We start from the raw sequence: 17,067 nt of genomic DNA, 5'->3' as shown, positions 1-17,067 counted from the left end.
AGTTTCTCAAGTTGCTCCTGACACACACACACACAAAAATCACATTAGGAAATACTTAGTTTCCAATTTTGAATGGGTCCCATCACATTACGTTTGCCCCATCCCATCAGTATTCCCATCAGAATCCATCTGCAAAGCATTGCAGAAACGGATTATTTGCAGACAGAATTCTAATCGTGCTTTTTGAAATGCTACGGATTCTTCCATTGCTGAAGCACTGTTTTTATATGTGATAGTAAAATCTGTATGTATCCCATTAGCAATTATATGATTTGCCATCCGTGGGTTTCATGACCACAGACATTTCATGGTGAAAGTAACTGACATTTCTCTTTTGGACACTGAAGGGGAAAGATCTCCAGGATTACTGAAATCGCTAATTGATGTTTTACCTCATTATTTTTTTAAATGTTTTTACCAAAATTTGTGCAAGTTCTTCCCTGCATTGCATCTGTAACAGGATGTTAATATTTAGAAGAACTTTAATTAGTAGTAGTTCGAAACTTTGAGGCTACATCACTGCACAATCTTAGGGAAAAGTTGCAGAGTGATGTAGGGTGTGTTTTGGATGGATAGGGAGGAGCCAGCTTTCCGTGGTGTGATGAGTCAAAGTGCAGTGTTTTCAAATCATACGAAGAATCATAATAATCAGGTGTGATGAGGAGATCTCAATACAGTATGCATCCAGTCCTAAAAAAAATGGGATGCATACTCATATAAACAGATTATATCCCAATGTGATAAAATCCCAGGTCAGACAAATTGAGAACCCTACAGTCCATTCAATATCATTTTCTTGTTGTTAATGGATCTTTTGTCTAGTAATACAAAAACCATCTCACATGATATTTGCATAAAGAACCCAGATTAAATCCCAGGCCTTTGTGTGAACTATTATGTTACTTGCTTAGCTCATTTTCCTGAGAATAAGTAACATGAGACTCAGACCCCTTCTACACTGCCATATAATCCAGATTATCAAAGCAGATAATCACATGATTTGCTTTGAACTGGATTATATGAGTCTACATTGCCATAAAATCCAGTTCAAATGAGATACTCTGGATTTTATATAGTAGTGTAGATGGGGCCTCAGTGGGTTTATTTTTGAATAGACATGCATTTGCTGTCTCCGACTGCATCGCAAAAAAAAATAATGGTAGGAATTCTTGGAAAGCTGCTGATTAACTAAGACATATTTCCCTAAAACAGCAAGCTGCAGATTACTGCAGCTGTTGAGTACCAGATGTAGTTCATCATTCATGAGGGTGTTGGGTTAGACAATGTAAGAACAGACACAACTAGGTTACACATATTTCATTCTTCTGTTCCTGATGATCCATCACCATCACTATTGTTTCCCCTGCCCACGTAATTCTCATGTAGCAGAAAAGTTAATGTCTCATTTTATTTTATATTTATGTATACATTTTAACCAGTATATTTTATGCTGCTCACCAAAGTTATGCACCTTGTGACTCTCCAAATGTCACTGTCAAGTCCCATCATTCCTAGCTAACATAACTTGATCCGTTTTTGACCTCGTTTGCATATTAATCTCAACAGGTCCTATCAAATGACATTTGTCCCCTGTTGTCATCATCCTGTTGAAAACCATGTCCAAAGGGTGGCAAAAATTGAGCATTTGGGCATAGGATTTTTATTGCGTTTTTAAATAAAAACCACATGAAATGCGCTGCTTTTATGTGTAATTGGCAAAACGATAAGCATTCCATCCCCGTGCTGTGACATCTCCTCTGGGGGCGTGTCTGTGGGCGGTCCGTGAAGACCCCGGTAATTGTCAGGAAGGGAGCTGGCACCATTTGTTTCTAACTAGATATCGACTGAAGACCTCCATAATGGCTTCAGTCCTTCAGTTCTTCAGACCTTTTTTAAATTGCGTTTTCAAAAGAATTTGACAGGAAAATACCTCAGAATGCCTTTGTACAGCACAACAGTAATCACTAGGGCTGTGAAAAATTAGTCTTCGTAAGTCAGATCAAATTCGTACTTACGATGCAATATCCAACACGTGGGCATGGCCCATGCTAAAAATTTAAGAATTGAAATTTGCCCAATACGTTTTTGTTTGAATTTTGAGTCCCCTTTGGGGTGGAGAAAGGCAGGGTACAATGGGGTAAATAAATAAATAATTTTTGTAAGCCTCGGAATCCTCCCTAAGTCAATATCATCTTCAACACAAGCAAGCAAAGCAAAGCCAAGAAGGTACAATTCCGCTTTAAATTAATGGTGTATCGCCATTAGGAGAGGAAAGCAGTAGGGAGAAAGCAGAGTTCACTGGGAAAGAGACTGAGAAAGCACAGAATTCTGGGGAATGTAGTTTGGGAAGGGGAGGAGCCCTATGCCAGAGAATTCAAAAGTTCCTGCCCTAAACTACATTTCCCAGAATTCTGCTCAGCACCTGAAAGCCCCAATCAGGATAGGGAAGAGATTGACCCTATGTTATCTTGTGTCATTGTATAGAAAATTCAAAGAGATAGCTCTGGTAGTTTTTTTAAAAATGTTGTTTATAAAAACTGAAATTTCCCCAAAACTCTGTGGATAAGTTAAACGTTATGAAACTTGATGGGCTAGCAGTGGTAAATGTGTTCTATCATTGTAACAATTTTTACCCCAATAGCTATAAAGATAAGGAAGAAAGGAGCTCCATTTCCCTATTTGTGCAATTACTATAACGAAAAAGTAACGAAATTTTGTTACCCTCATTATAGTAACAAAATTTTCAAAAATGATACTTTAGAAACAATTTCAAAATGAAATGCCAACACCCTCTAATTTTGTCGAGTTTTGAAACATTTTTTTTTCATTTTGCGCCAAAGCATAGCGATAGCGTCTCTCTACTGTGCAGATGCAAGGTCTACATGATCTATGACATGCAGAAATTAGAATGACTTGGGAGGAGCAATGTTTCTGTAGTGTGATGAGTCAAACTGGATTACTTTAAACAGTAAGAAATTCATGTGATGGGGTGTTATGCAGTCTGTCAGGATCCTGTATGCATCCTGTTGTAAAAAAATGTGGAATGCATACTGATTAAAAGTTTAAAAAATTAAATGTTCACTTTGGATTTGCGTTGGACACAATTTCCCATTGACTAAAACTAATTTATGTGCACTTTTCAAATACACACATTTTTTCTTTATACATGCTTTATACAATTATCTTCATCAAACTGCATTGCAGTCATCAGAAATGTATATTTTCTTAGGCAAGATACGTTTTGTTCTGTTGCCTGTCTCAAGAGATACAAAATAGACGTTTTCACAGAAAAATATGACCTGAGTGAATTTCTTATCCATCTTTAAATCTCATCTTTTCCAATTTATCCAAAGAAAATTCATAGTTTATTGAGTTAGATTTATAATAGGAATGAAGCACAGGCACGATGGTGAACAACCGAACTGAACAAATATATACTTGAATGGAATCATAGAGAAAATATATGGGTCTGCATAAGATCCTTCTCTAAAATCTGAGCTTTGTAACTATGTTTTCCACAGTTCATTTCTTCCACCTCTTTTTACCAGTTAAAGAATAATAAATTGGATTCTTACCTTGATCTTCTGAAGAAACAGGGGATCTGAAAGCAAAGAGTAAAGAACTATCAGACTTACTCTTCATTTTGTTCTGGTTTTGTTCAATGATGAAAAAACAAAACAAATAGACTTGAATGTGCTTGTTGGAATTTATGAAGGGGAGTTTTGTAAAGGAGCATTCAAATCATGCCAAAACTTTTATGGGTTAGGTGATGATGAGCTTTAGTTGTTAATAAAGCTAACCCCCAATTTCACGGTCATTTCTGGGTTTACAGACAATTGGGCTTTGTAGAGCAAAGGCCATTGTGTCTGCTGTGGTTTGGAAAAGTGCTTTTTGTATATTCTTACGGACAAGTTGATCTCCTATATACCAGTTGAGGGCAGGTTTTGGGGCCAAAATTGTGGATTTCAAAATGATTTATGAGTAAGTTAGCCCTGCCCCTGGCCGCTCTCATTTTCCTACCCTGGCATTTTAAAAAGGCAAGAAATGGCACTCTGATAAGAGAAGAGGAAATGGCAGCTTCTTTTAGGTTCTTCTATGATGCACTAAGCTATCCATTTTGTCTCTCTGCTCTGAGAAGGGGATGGCTCCTTTTTTTTCATAAGAGTTAAGGTATTGTACTTACTTACACTGACCCTTGAATAAGTTGACCCAGGTTCTGAGAGTTGTTTTGTTTACTAAAATTTCTAGCATTATACATGAGTATATAGAAGTTGTTTAAATGCTTTATCATTAGCCAACGAATTTAAATGATAGTGTTTTAAAGTTACTATCTAATTAAAAAATAAATATGCATTTTCTGCCCCTAGAGCCCTTCAACGGTAGAACATTTGACTTAGAAAAAAGAATAAGGCTCCCTGAGTCCTCCCAAACCAAAATGAATTTCTATTGATCTCTTGCTTTGAGCATTTAAAAAACATTTCTACACCTAGTGAGGGTTCCGGAGATGAAACATTAACCTTTAGGACACTTAAAGTTGCCCTGGATTGATAATGACATGAAGAAAAGGTGTGAAAAGGTATATATTAACTTCTGTCATTGAATTAGCATCAGTGGTCCTTTTCTTCCCCCTTTCTTGACATCAAATTAATCATTGTAGGCATACAGTGGGTACTTGGTGTCTACTTGAGTTGTACTCCAGAACACTCAAAAAGACCCAAATCTGTGGATGCTCAAGTTGCACGATATACAAAAAAATAGCAAAATGGTGTCCATTATATAAAATGGCAAAATCATGGTTTATTTTTCTACAAGAAAATTGAACACTGCTGTCTATATGCAACCTAAAGCACTGAAGCATTTTCAAAGCCAATAAATAATTTTCTATACCTAGGCAAGTCACACAATAGTAAACTAGCTCCTGCCTTCTGCCCTGCAGAAAACCCGGGAATCAATGTATTGTGATCCCCACCTCCTTCTAAAGTCTTTCAATCCCATCATGCAGTTGAAAAGTCAGCTTCTAGCTTCATCTATCTCAGGACAGAGGAAACTAACAAAATAATTGCTTTTGTGGATCAGGCCAAAGGTGACACGATAACCTAGAAGTCCATCAAGTGTGACATTTTAGCAGCTGCTGTTGGGGAGAGGGAGGGGAAGATTGCATGAGAGACGCCAACAAAAACAGGGGATGTATTAGCCCAGCAATGCTCATTCATCACTTGCATGCAGAATATCGCAGAAAGTCAGTCCCTAGCCTATCCAAGCAAAATCTTCAGGCAATAGGAGACTGAAAATATATTCTGGGGAAACACTGGGGAAAAGAATAGACAATGCAGGCATGGATGCATTGTCCCACCTGGCATATAGCACCTTCCTGTGTATGGAAGAACACACAATCTGGAAATGTGAACCATTGGCCTTTTTCCAAATGACTCCACGGTAGCACAAGGCCCTTAAAATGAAATCAGAAATGACCAGAAGGTCACCTGAGATTTCACAAGCAGCTTTGGAGGAAAACCATGCCACACAGAGGCACAATCCTTCAATTTGAGTAAGTGGGTTAAAATATATGGATAAAAGGTTTTCTTCAGGGGTGTAAAACCACCCCAATTTTGAGGTCGATTGGGTCCAAAGCTGTATGGCCTCTACTCCAGTTTTAGGGAATAAATATCGACCCCTTCTCTCTGTACTTGTTTCTCTCATAGCCCGCCTTTAAAGGGACTATTGTCTGAGGATGGGCATCAATCGACTAACATTAATGTGTTGATATCTGCCAGGCTTCTGCTGCCATTCCTTCTGGTCTGCTGCCTATACCTTCCTACGGCTTAGCACCTCCTGTAGTCATCCAATGGTTAGACAGGAAGTGAGCTACTGACATTCCAAATTGCTGAAATTCAGAAAGAAACAGCAAGCAATTATACACTTTGCTGTGACAAGACAGCCTTTTCTTTAGCATCTCTTAAAAACACTTCTCAGCAACCGATCTATCAGAGTTCGACACATAAAAGTAATTAGCTCTAAATCTGAAAAGACTAAAAGTAGCAGGGGAGAAAATCAGCTGCTATTAAAACTGCTACTAAGAAAATTATAATATTTACCGTCTTGCACCTGTGAGGCTAAGCAAAAACTTGGAAGTAATTTGTTGCAGAGAGATTTTTCTCGTGGCTGTTCAAATTGCAGGAGTGAAAAAAAAAGGTCTAAATATCCAAGAGAAGATCACCTTCCATATCAACCTATCTCAAGCATTAAAGTCATCACATTATCTCTGGGCCTTCTCTGCAGGGCACGTTTTGTCTTCCAAATGGAGGTTTTTTTCATTAGTGACAACCTGATTATGGAAATCAACCCAAAAGGATGTTTGTCAAGTTTCCCAACACTATACTTTTCAGCATCAGGTCAAATATGTTTTATTTCCACAAACAAATTACATTAATAAAGGTATGTGGAGATACATAGGTACAAATGTATGTTCTTTAAAAATGCTGTTTAACTCTTTTAAGACTGTGTTGTCGAAGGCTTTCATGGCCGGGATCACAGGGTTGTTGTATGTCTTTCGGGCTGTGTGGCCATGTTCCAGAAGCATTCTCTCCTGACGTTTCGCCCACATCTATGGCAGGCATCCTCAGAGGTTGTGAGGTATGGATAAACTAAGTAAGGAAAGGAAAGAATATATATCTGTGTCCAAGGTGTGGCAAGAGTCCTTTGTCACTGGGAGCCAGCATTAATGTTTCTGTTAATCACCCTAATTAGCATTGGAGATGTTTTGTCCCTTGCCTGGGGGCATCCTTTGTTCAGTCAAGCCTTCATTGTGTTGGTTCCCATCTACTGTTTTGATTTTGGAGTTTTGTAATACTGGTAGCCAGATTTTGTTCATTTTCATGGTTTCTTCCTTTCTGTTAAAGTTGTCCACATGCTTGTGGATTTCAATGGCTTCTCTGTGTAGTCTGACATGATAGTTGTTGGAATGGTCCAGCATTTTTGTGTTCTCAAATAGTATCCTGTCAGTTTTACAGCAATAGATTTGAATCTGTTTTAGTCTTCTGAATGTTTAATTTTTACGTAAATTATCCTGAAGTCCACTGTGGGGTGTAGGCACATTGTACACATTTTTGAAGTATTGAAATAACTAAATCATGTTAAAGAAAACTATGGTTGGCATGAAGTCCAATGACTGTGGAAGCCTTCTTGCCTTCCACAGGGAGCCTGGGGTTTCTGCCTTTCAGTTTTTGTCCTTCTGGCCTATTAAATTTCTCCCTGTTCAATGCAACGGTTCAATGTAGTTCCATTAAACTCGATAAAGGGAGATTTAAGAGACTGCAGAGGCAATCTACTCCCTCAGGGTAAGAAAAGGTATTCCATTGTATGGATGGAAACCTTTGATTATTTTGCCCTTGAGTCAAAGATAAATTACTGTAGTTTTCTCCCTGCTATGGTAGATTACAAATATTCTTTTCTGGACTTTTTTTATTGGTTGTGGAGTCCCTGCACATTTCCTGTACATACATACACACAAACATTCTAGCACAGAAAACACTGTATAAAGAAGCCAAGTGTACAGAAAAATCCTCCAAACACTCCAAACACAAAAAAATTCTTTTTTCCCCCCTCAGGAACCCCTTGGGATGTTCAAGCACTGTTGAAAATTATGTGAAAGCCTTGCTGCTCTATTATTCTTTCTGACAGGTTTTCCCGACCGACAGAGGAAACCATTTTTTTACCAGGAAAGAAGTAATAAATACTATTCTTCCCATTGTGGATGGAAGTTCTTCCGCAAACATATGCTGCAACAAAATAGCATGTGTGGCTGGATCAGCTGACAGTGCAAGCTGCTAAGTGCCTGCTATCTCAAAATTAAAATATGTTTTCCTAAGCTAGGAAAGATCTTTCTCATAGTCATGCAAAACAAGTGAATCAAAGAGGTTAGAAAATGAAACGATTTTATTGATCAGCCAATTGGCTTTATTAAAACAGACAATATAAACACAACATACAGTATACATCTAGTCTGAGTAAAACTATAAATATATAAAGTTGGAATGAGAGAAAGAGAGAGAGAGAGAGAGAGAGAGAGAGAGAGAGAGAGAGAGAGTTAGAAATCTTCCCCATAGTAACCTATGGATGTGAGAGCTGAACCATAAGGAAGGCTGAGTGAAGGAAGATAGAATCCTGAGAGTGCCTTGGACCTCAAGAAGATCCAACCAGTCCATCCTCCAGGAAATAATGCCCGGTTGCTCACTGGAGGGAAGGATATTAAAGGCAAAGATGAAGTATTTTGGCCACATCATGAGAAGACAGGAAAGCTTGGAAAAGATCATGATGCTGGGGAAAATGGAAGGAAGACGGGCCGACCAAGGGAAGATGGATGGATGGTATCCTTGAAGTGACTGGGTTGACCTTGAAGGAACTGGGGGCAGTGACGGCTAACAGGGAGCTCTGGCATGGACTGGTCCATGAGGTCACGAAGAGTCAGAGACGACTGAGTGAATGAACACAGAAATCTTCAGAGAAGAAATTTGAGATTTCAGTTCAGGATATTTTAGCCAATGTCAGTCTACACAGTTCAGTGCTATGAAACTATGCCAGCTTTACAAGGTATTTTAGCATTCTCTGCCAAGGAATGCTTGTGCTTCACCAAACTGTAAAACCTAGGATTCCATATCATTGGGGCAGGGCAATTAAAGTTGTGCCAAATTGCATTAATATTACAATGCAGGTACATTTTGCGGGTATATTTACCTTGACAACTTAATTTGAATTGAAGGCATTTTTTTAAAAGCAGTGTTAAAATGAACAGAGCAAACACATGCAAGAATGGGAATGTGAGGCCTTAAACTAGGATAAGCAAAATCAGAGAATACTTCAAAATAGGGAATCCTCAACAGCCATGATGCTAAAGATACTATAGATGCCAGGTCAGAGCATTTCTCTCTAGTGCATGTAAGTAACATCAAGGCTTCAGCCTAGTTCCAGGACTTTATGTGTGATCAGATGCAAGTTCAATTCACTTCCATTTCTGCCACTTTCATCTCACACTATTTGGTCACTGTACATATGCCTTAAATGAGAACCTTACATTCTAGGTTGAAACAATAGAATGCAGGTGAGTTCCTAAAGACCTGCTCTTTCAAAGGTCCACTGACTATCAATCAATGTGACCAAAAAAGCTCCCATACCAAAACAAATAATTGGCTAACCAGACCTTTCCAAGAGTTTTGAAATAACATCCTTTTATTTTGCAGGAGGTAGACCAGATGAGGAAGAAAGGAATGCATTTGCACTGAAGGAAACAAGGGAAGAAATGTGCAGTATAGAAGACTATGGGATTTGAGGCTTCATGGAAATTCAACTAGCCTCCTCCAGGCAGATTCTAAGCAAAATTCCTGCAACTGGGTACATTATTCATAAAGACAAAAGGCTCTAGAGAACAGGCAGGCTGATGTAAAGTAGCTATTTTTACTAATGGACCTGTAACTGAAGCCCTCTAACATTCAGAGTATTTTAAAGCAAAGCCTTTAAGAATTTAAAGTGCCAATAACAATACTTTTATAGTACCTCCATGGAGTTTTATGGCCTTTCTCTTCTCAAGTGATGCATTTTCCACATATTGGCCACCTTCCTCTGAAAGAATATCTTCTACTATTTAGTTGGCCAAAAAAGAAAAGAAAAGAAGTCCTGGACCTATTCCCTTCTCTTTTAATGTTTTCTCTTCTCATGAGTTCATTTGTACCTCATCTGTTCTGAAAGAGATTTCTATCTCAAAAAGAGAATTGTTTTCTCGGGATACATATGGCCAATGCCTTTCGTAAGAGAAGCAGGAGTGATTTGAGAGAGATTTCACATTTAATAACCACATTTGCACACAGATTTTTTTAGTTCCATTCATTCTTCTGTTGAAACAAATATTTGTTAGTCTCCAAAACAAAAGAAAACTGTATTACCTGTAAAAACAGTGTTCCGTTTTTGCAAACTACTTTAAATTTTGCAAAATGACAATGATAATCTTTGGGCACTTCTACACTGATCACTTACTGCAGAACAGGCCCATATTAGCTCAAATGCAACACAGAGCTGATCCAGGGCAATGTTGGGACAAGGCCGTCATAATGTAGACTTGATCTACATTGAACCAAGTCAGAGGATGCTCCAAATTCTGGCCCAGTGATTAAGAATGCACCATTTTGCAGGCCAACAACATCTGGAACAGAGAAGTTTGCTAATTTTGCAAAGGGCTTTCTCTGCACATTTTGCTATAAATAATTTTAATGATTTCATCCCCTTGCAAGAAATCTACAAAAATTGTACAGTTTTCAAAGAATAGGCATGATTTGACCGGGCTGTGGCGCAGGCTGGAAAGCAAGCCAGCTGCAACAAATCAACAAATCACTCTGACCAAGAGGTCATGAGTTCGAGGCCAGCCCGGTGCCTGCGTCTTGTCTCTGTCTCTGTTCTATGTCATGGCATTGAATGTTTGCCTTTATGTGTGCAATGTGATCCGCCCTGAGTCCCCTTCGGGGTGAGAAGGGCGGAATATAAATGCTGTAATTAAATTAATTAATTTGGGATATATTCTGAGCAAAATTCATATTTTTCATACAAAAATGCATTTTCCATACATTAAAAAGCATAGCCCATACAGAAAATAATACTTTTATAAAGAAGTGTTCTTTTCTATGCAGAAAATTATGCTTTCATGGCAAAAAGAACTTGGTGCAAATTTTACACAGAGATGTTCACGAGCTATGAAGACTCTCCTCAGTCCAGGATTCTCTTCATCATAGTCTCCCAGTATTAAAAATTACTTTAAAACATTTTCAGATATTTTTTAATATTCTTCCTTAATCTGGCAGAACACGCTTTACTCACATCTTACAAAATATTATCATTCCAATCTTGGGCTAGTGATTACTGTAGTCCACAAGCACATCTGATTCTAGCCCTGCAAACTACATATGCTACTAGATGATGCTTCCTCATTGCATGGTTTTGAAAAAGGATCCAAAAATGAGGCAACTGGAATTCCCTCTATAATTGCTCCAGAATATGTGAACATGGTGGCTGAGATCTCTGATAAAGGGGGATACCCATGGGTTCGGCATCCATAGATTCAACCAAACACAGTTCAAAAATACAAATATTCACAAAAATCCCCTTGAGTTCCACTGTACCACTATATTTATATTCCACAATATCATTATATAATGTGACTTGAGCATCTATAGGTTTGGGGGGTCATAGAACCCACTGTATCTTCTTCCCAAAACAACTGTTCTTGTCTTTGAGAAAATGTTAAACATGACTTATTCCTTCTTAGTGCTATCAGTTAATTCCTGAGTACTTCTGCTACCTGGTAAGGTGGCCTGAGTTTTTAAAAGCCTGATACATTCTATCGGAAAGAAAACTGATTGAGGAGTTGAAGGACCAAGATTCAAATCCAACCTTAGCCAACGCCCTAAAGGGATAGTCATGTGCATGGCTCATAAATAAAAGAATGATGAAGGACTGAGGCTAAAAACAGACCAACATCAAAAGAAATATTACATCAAAATCTCTGACATTTGGAATTAGACTGTTGTTCAGTACAAACAAGGACTCTTTGAATGTTGAAGTCTTTTCAGTGAATGCTTGCTGGGCCCTAAATACTCCAAGGGTAAAACATGTTCTTGGAGTTTTGTTGGTACAGACGTAGGGTATCCATGACAAATGCTGAATGTACCATAAACCCTTCTTTTTGGATTCATTAAGTGTGATGTAATTAACAGTAGGACAACCAAACGTTTGTGACCAAAACTCAATCTCCAAACATTAGCTATGGTAACTTAGCCTCATGGGAGCTGTAGGACTAAACCAGGTTGCCTATCACCCGCTCCAAACTGCAAATCTGAGGCAAAAATAAAGTCTCCTTTGATTCCAATTTAGGTCTGGTTTAAGGTGCACAACGATGGAGCCTGTTCTATGATAATAGGTAATTTTGTAAGCCCCGGTGAGCATATTCAGTAGCAGCAGCAGCTGGATATTGGGAATCTAGGTGTCAAATTATTGATTACAGGTAGAAAAAATACAGTCCTCCGTATCTTGCTCGACTGCAATTCCTAGCATTCTTTACCATTATGTTATGCTAGTTAGAAATAATGCAAGTTTTAGGTCAACAATATCCAGAGAGCCATGCCTTTCCTAGGTTGCCTGACATGGGCTGGAGCAATGGGTGAGAATATCCTCTATGGGCACTAGGATTGACTTGCTTAATTTCCCTCGATTGAGCATCTAAAACAGCAGTCATAAACTCATGGGTCATATTTGTTTTGAGGTTTATAGGATATGAATATTGAACAACAGACAAAACTGATAGGGAATCTTAAAAAGAAAATATAGTAGTTCTGTTGTTCCTTCTCCAAACCTCTTTTGGTTTGCCATTGATTCAGTATTTTCTTTTGGCCATTACCTTTTTTATCTCATTAGGTTTTATTTTTCTGCATGAAGTTTCAGCCAGGTTATAAAACTTACTCTACAAGCAACTATCCTTAATGTTCTATTGCCACCTAGAGGAGCTCTTCTGAAACTATAGCCAGCTATGAGGAAAACAATTAGATGTAAATAATAGATTTAAGAAAAATGTTTTAAAAATATGTTCTAGAATCTCAGAACTACTATGACTTATGGAGATGTTAGCTTAGATTCAAGTAGTTGTGATCCAAAAGTACAGGCGGTCCCTGAGTTATAAATGACTCATAGTTAAGAACAGGGTGAGACAACAGAAAGTGAGATAAATCTACTCCTAGAAAGGGCAATTCACTCCTGAAAGAGTTATCATGGAGAAAAGATGATTCCACTGAAGCTTTCTCAACAATCCTTGTTTTCACAACAAGCAAAACATTTCAAAATTCAATAATCACAAGACAGAAAGTGAGGTGAAATCTTCTGTACAAGAGCAGAGGCAGCAAAACAAATACCACAGGGATGTTAACCCTTCCCTATGCTATCCAAAGCTTTAAAAGATATATTTTTGGCTGAGGTTACACTTAAAAATTGTATCTTTTCCAACTGACATACAAATTTAATTTAAGAACAAACCTACAGAATCTATCTTGTTCGTAATCTGGGGACTGCCTATAGTGTAAACACTGAATTTTCCAAGCTTTGGAATTCAGAAAAAATAGACAAAACACAGACTATATTACATTCTGCTGCAGCAAAATTACAAAGAGTACATTTACTCTAGTCCAAACGTAGGCATGTTCTGGATGAATCATCACACCTTTTATATTAAAAGCTTTATCTGTGCTCTTTGATTCTGAATTGCTAGTGGGAGGGGAACTAACCATAGGTGCTTGGTTTCTCACGCACACAAAGCTTCCCTAAATGTTACAAACAGGAAAACATAAAGTGAATGAGGTTAGGTTGAACCCTTCCTGCTGGTGTGTTAGTTTTCTACATAGATAATAAACCTTTTCTCCCTAGGAATAAAAAGGAAACTTGCACTCTTCAGCCTGATGTAAAATGGCCTAAGGAAATCTTAACCATCTGTGATGCGTTTATCAACTGGCTTTCATAGTTGATTCAGGTGAATACATATTAAGATGTATCAACATGCTGCACACCACTAAATTTGTTTTCAGTTGCTGATTATAACTCTATAGGTTTCTGCTACCAGCAAATCAGAAAATGAAAATGTACAAGTACAGGTGGCTAGATTTCCTGCTTTATAGGAGGAATCCTCTATTTTGCGAGCCAAGTCCCATTTACAGATGATTTTAAATATATATTTTTATTGATATTATATTTCATATTGTGAGTAGATTTGCACATTTAATACATACACATCATTTATCTATTATCACATTTTTCTAGCCTCTTCCATTCTATATTATCCACTCACTTATCTGTCCCATTTAAAATGCAAAACTTGAGATTACTGATGTACAATTAGCATCTGGGAAGCAGCCTGTATAGGCAATGGCATGCAGGTTGCCTGGTCACAGTCTTCTCCATCAGAATCAAATGCATTTCATTTAAATTAGTGTAATTATTTTGAAAGAAAAATCTATTTCTTGTGTGCCTGCAATTTATTTCCAACTCACAGTGACCCTAAAGCAAATCTATCATGGGTTTTTTGGGGGCTCAGAGTATATGACTTGTCCAAGTTCACCCAGGGATTTCATGGCCAAGTAGGGAATCAAACACTGGTCTCCAGAGTTAGAGCCCAACACTCAAGAATCTCAAGAATCTATACGTAAACATTGTCAAATGAAAATTATATGGAAATGTCTTTTTGGCGATGGTTTTCCTCTTTTTACAGAGATGCAAAGTAGCCACCCTACCTAAGAAACAACAGCATTGATAAAGTGTTTCTTTTGTTGCAATCATAATTGGAAACAATCTCAATTCACAAAGTTTACTCGAGGATGAGAGGCTATCCTTACAAAGTATTCAAAAATTAATTTCAATTACAGGCACTTTTTTTTTTGTGTGATCCTTTCTTTTTCCTGAAACATATAGCCATGGCCACTCCATCAAGAATGTACTTTTGCTCAATAAGGGCATTATTTTCAGTCCAAATATTTACACATGTGTAAAATAGAGTCTGAACAATTTTTTAAATTTATGCCTCAGCTTTAAATATATATTTCACCTTTTATCCAAATTTTGAGAGGTGGGAAATTTCTAAGGCAGTCAAATAGTCTGCATGAGGTTTTTTCCTGATAATTATCCAAATGGAAATCAATCTCACAAGTATTTGTCGCCCTGCTATTGACTCATTCCTTGCCTTCACACAATGTTACTAATATTTTGTTCAAATTACATCAACAGAAAAGGAAACAAAAAGAGTAAAGTAGAGGGATGGAAGGAATAAAGAAAGGAAAGATAGAAGGAAGGAACAGAATTCCTTAAAACAACACATTTTTTCTGTAGTCAAGGCAATGAACTTGGTTAAAAAGGAAGGGAGAAAATGAATATCCTTGGAAACAAGCAATAGGATGAGGAAAAGGCATGTTCATTCTAGCAACATATTTTGAATTCTAAAACATGTTCAAATTCAAAAACTAACAAAATTAAGTTCAACGGGGATATACGCAAGATACTCCACTTAGGCAGAACAAATGAAATGCAAAAATACAGAATGGGGGACGATGCCTGGCTCAAGAGCAGTACATGTGAAAAAGATCTTGGAGTCCTCATGGACAACAAGTGAAACATGAGCCAACAATGTAATGTGGTGGCTAGAAAAAGCCAATGGGATTTTGGCCTGCATAAATAGGAGTATAGTGTCTAGATACAGGGAAGTCATGCTATCCCTTTATTCTGCCTTGGTCAGACCACACCTGGAATACTGTGTCCAATTCTGGGCACTGCAATTGAAAGATGTTGACAAGCTGTAATTTGTTCAGAGGAGGGCGACTAAAATGATCAGGGGTCTGGAGCACAAACCTTATAAGGAACAGCTTAAAAAGCTGGGCATGTTTAGCCTGCGGAAGAGGAGGCTGAAAGGAGACATGATAGCCATGTATAAATATGTGAGGGGAAGTCATAGGAAGGAGGGACCAAGCTTGTTTTCTGCTGCCCTGGAAATTAGGACACAGAACAATGGCTCCAAACTACAGGAGATTCCACCTGAACATTAGAAAGAACTTCCTGACTGTGAGAGCTGTTCAGCAGTGGAACTCTCTGCCCCGTAGTGTGGTGGAGGCTCCTTCTTTGGAGGCTTTTAAACAGAGGCTGGATGGCCATCTATCAGGGGTGCTTTGAATGTGATTTTCCTGCTTCTTGGTAGGGGGCTGGATTGGATGGCACATGAGATCTCTTCAAACTCTATGGTTCTATGATTCTTTTTGAAAACATCTTAAATTTCACATTTAAACCCCTGAGATTTGTTAGGGAAGCAATACCCCATTTGTAGGAAACATGATTCTCATTTACTTCTTATGTAAATCAAACTAATGAGGAAAAAAGACATATTCTGCTGACCCATGGGTTCACTTGGAAAGATTGATACAAATATAAAACTATTAGAAAGGGATTCATTTGTGTTTCAATATTATTAAAATATATCTCATGTCCTATATAACTGTTATTACTGTTTCTGTTTTATTGCTTGACTTTTTAGGTTAAATATTTTTAATGGATAAAATTTTGGAAAAAAATTAAAAATTCTGACTCTTTTTAGTTAGTTCCAACCTGAGCAGATTCCCCGAATCAGCACTGGAGTGATGCATAAACACACAGGTAAAACCCTCAGATTCAATTATTGTGCTCTAATGGAACAATAGGATACAGGACATTACTTGTCATGATGGCTAATATATTTCTTCCTGCACTAGTGCAAAAGGCATCTTAATACCTAGGAAATATGCACTTTGGAGCTTTTGGGCACCACTAAGGAAGAAGGATGCTGGAGAAGAAGAGTGTTTGAGGCTCTTATGGTTTCCCTGATTGGCAATACTGGGTGAGAATTTAAAATTGGAATTACAGCAAAACAGCAAAAGCCAATCAAGCACATTCACAGCGTTTCTAGAAATAAGTCCCAGAGAAAGGGCTAAGAACTTGGATGTTCAGATACTTCATTTCAGAGACGGCTTTGAGGGAGGGAAGCGGGTTGGCTGGCAAGCAGGGCAAAGAAGGGAGGGGAGGCAGAGCTAGTCAACAGCAAGCTTGTTTGGGAGATGCCAATTTGTAAGCTCTTGGCAGGTGGGTGCAATTCTGTGTGTCACTACCTGCCAGAACAATTTGTCAGCAGGGCAAAATCCCTCCGTGATGCATCAGGTGCAAAGATGCTACAAAAACATAATTAAGAGTTTCCCTTTCCAAGGTTGAGAGAAAGGGGAAAGAGCAATCTTGTTTCCACTCTAGGGAATTTGAATTATACAATTATTCACTCAAAACGGGAAAGAGAAGAGGGGGGCAAGCCAGCCTTTCATAGTCACAGCATGTTGTATTTTCACAATGTATGGATAGAGACAGAAAAAAAGTTATTCTCATCAGAAGCAGCAGCTTTTATTCCAGTTCTTTGTGAGTCTATCCCTCACAGCAAGGTGCTACTGTGGAAGAAGTGGGGGAGGCTTTTGTCAGAGAAATCTT

General features: G+C 38.1%; 1 protein-coding gene across 1 annotated transcript in view; it reads right to left on the bottom strand.

The window, feature by feature from the left end:
- The window catches only part of dgki (diacylglycerol kinase iota), a 287,280-nt gene that overhangs the window by 32,642 nt on the left and 237,571 nt on the right, over window positions 1-17,067 (bottom strand). The window contains 1 exon segment of the mRNA XM_062983094.1: window positions 3,576-3,601. Coding sequence (XP_062839164.1) covers window positions 3,576-3,601 — 26 coding nt within the window.

Source organism: Anolis carolinensis, chromosome 5 (assembly GCF_035594765.1).
Source record: "Anolis carolinensis isolate JA03-04 chromosome 5, rAnoCar3.1.pri, whole genome shotgun sequence".
NCBI classification, from domain to species: domain Eukaryota; kingdom Metazoa; phylum Chordata; class Lepidosauria; order Squamata; family Dactyloidae; genus Anolis; species Anolis carolinensis.
Note: the sequence above shows the minus strand (reverse complement) of the source record. Positions and strands in the feature narration are given on the sequence as shown.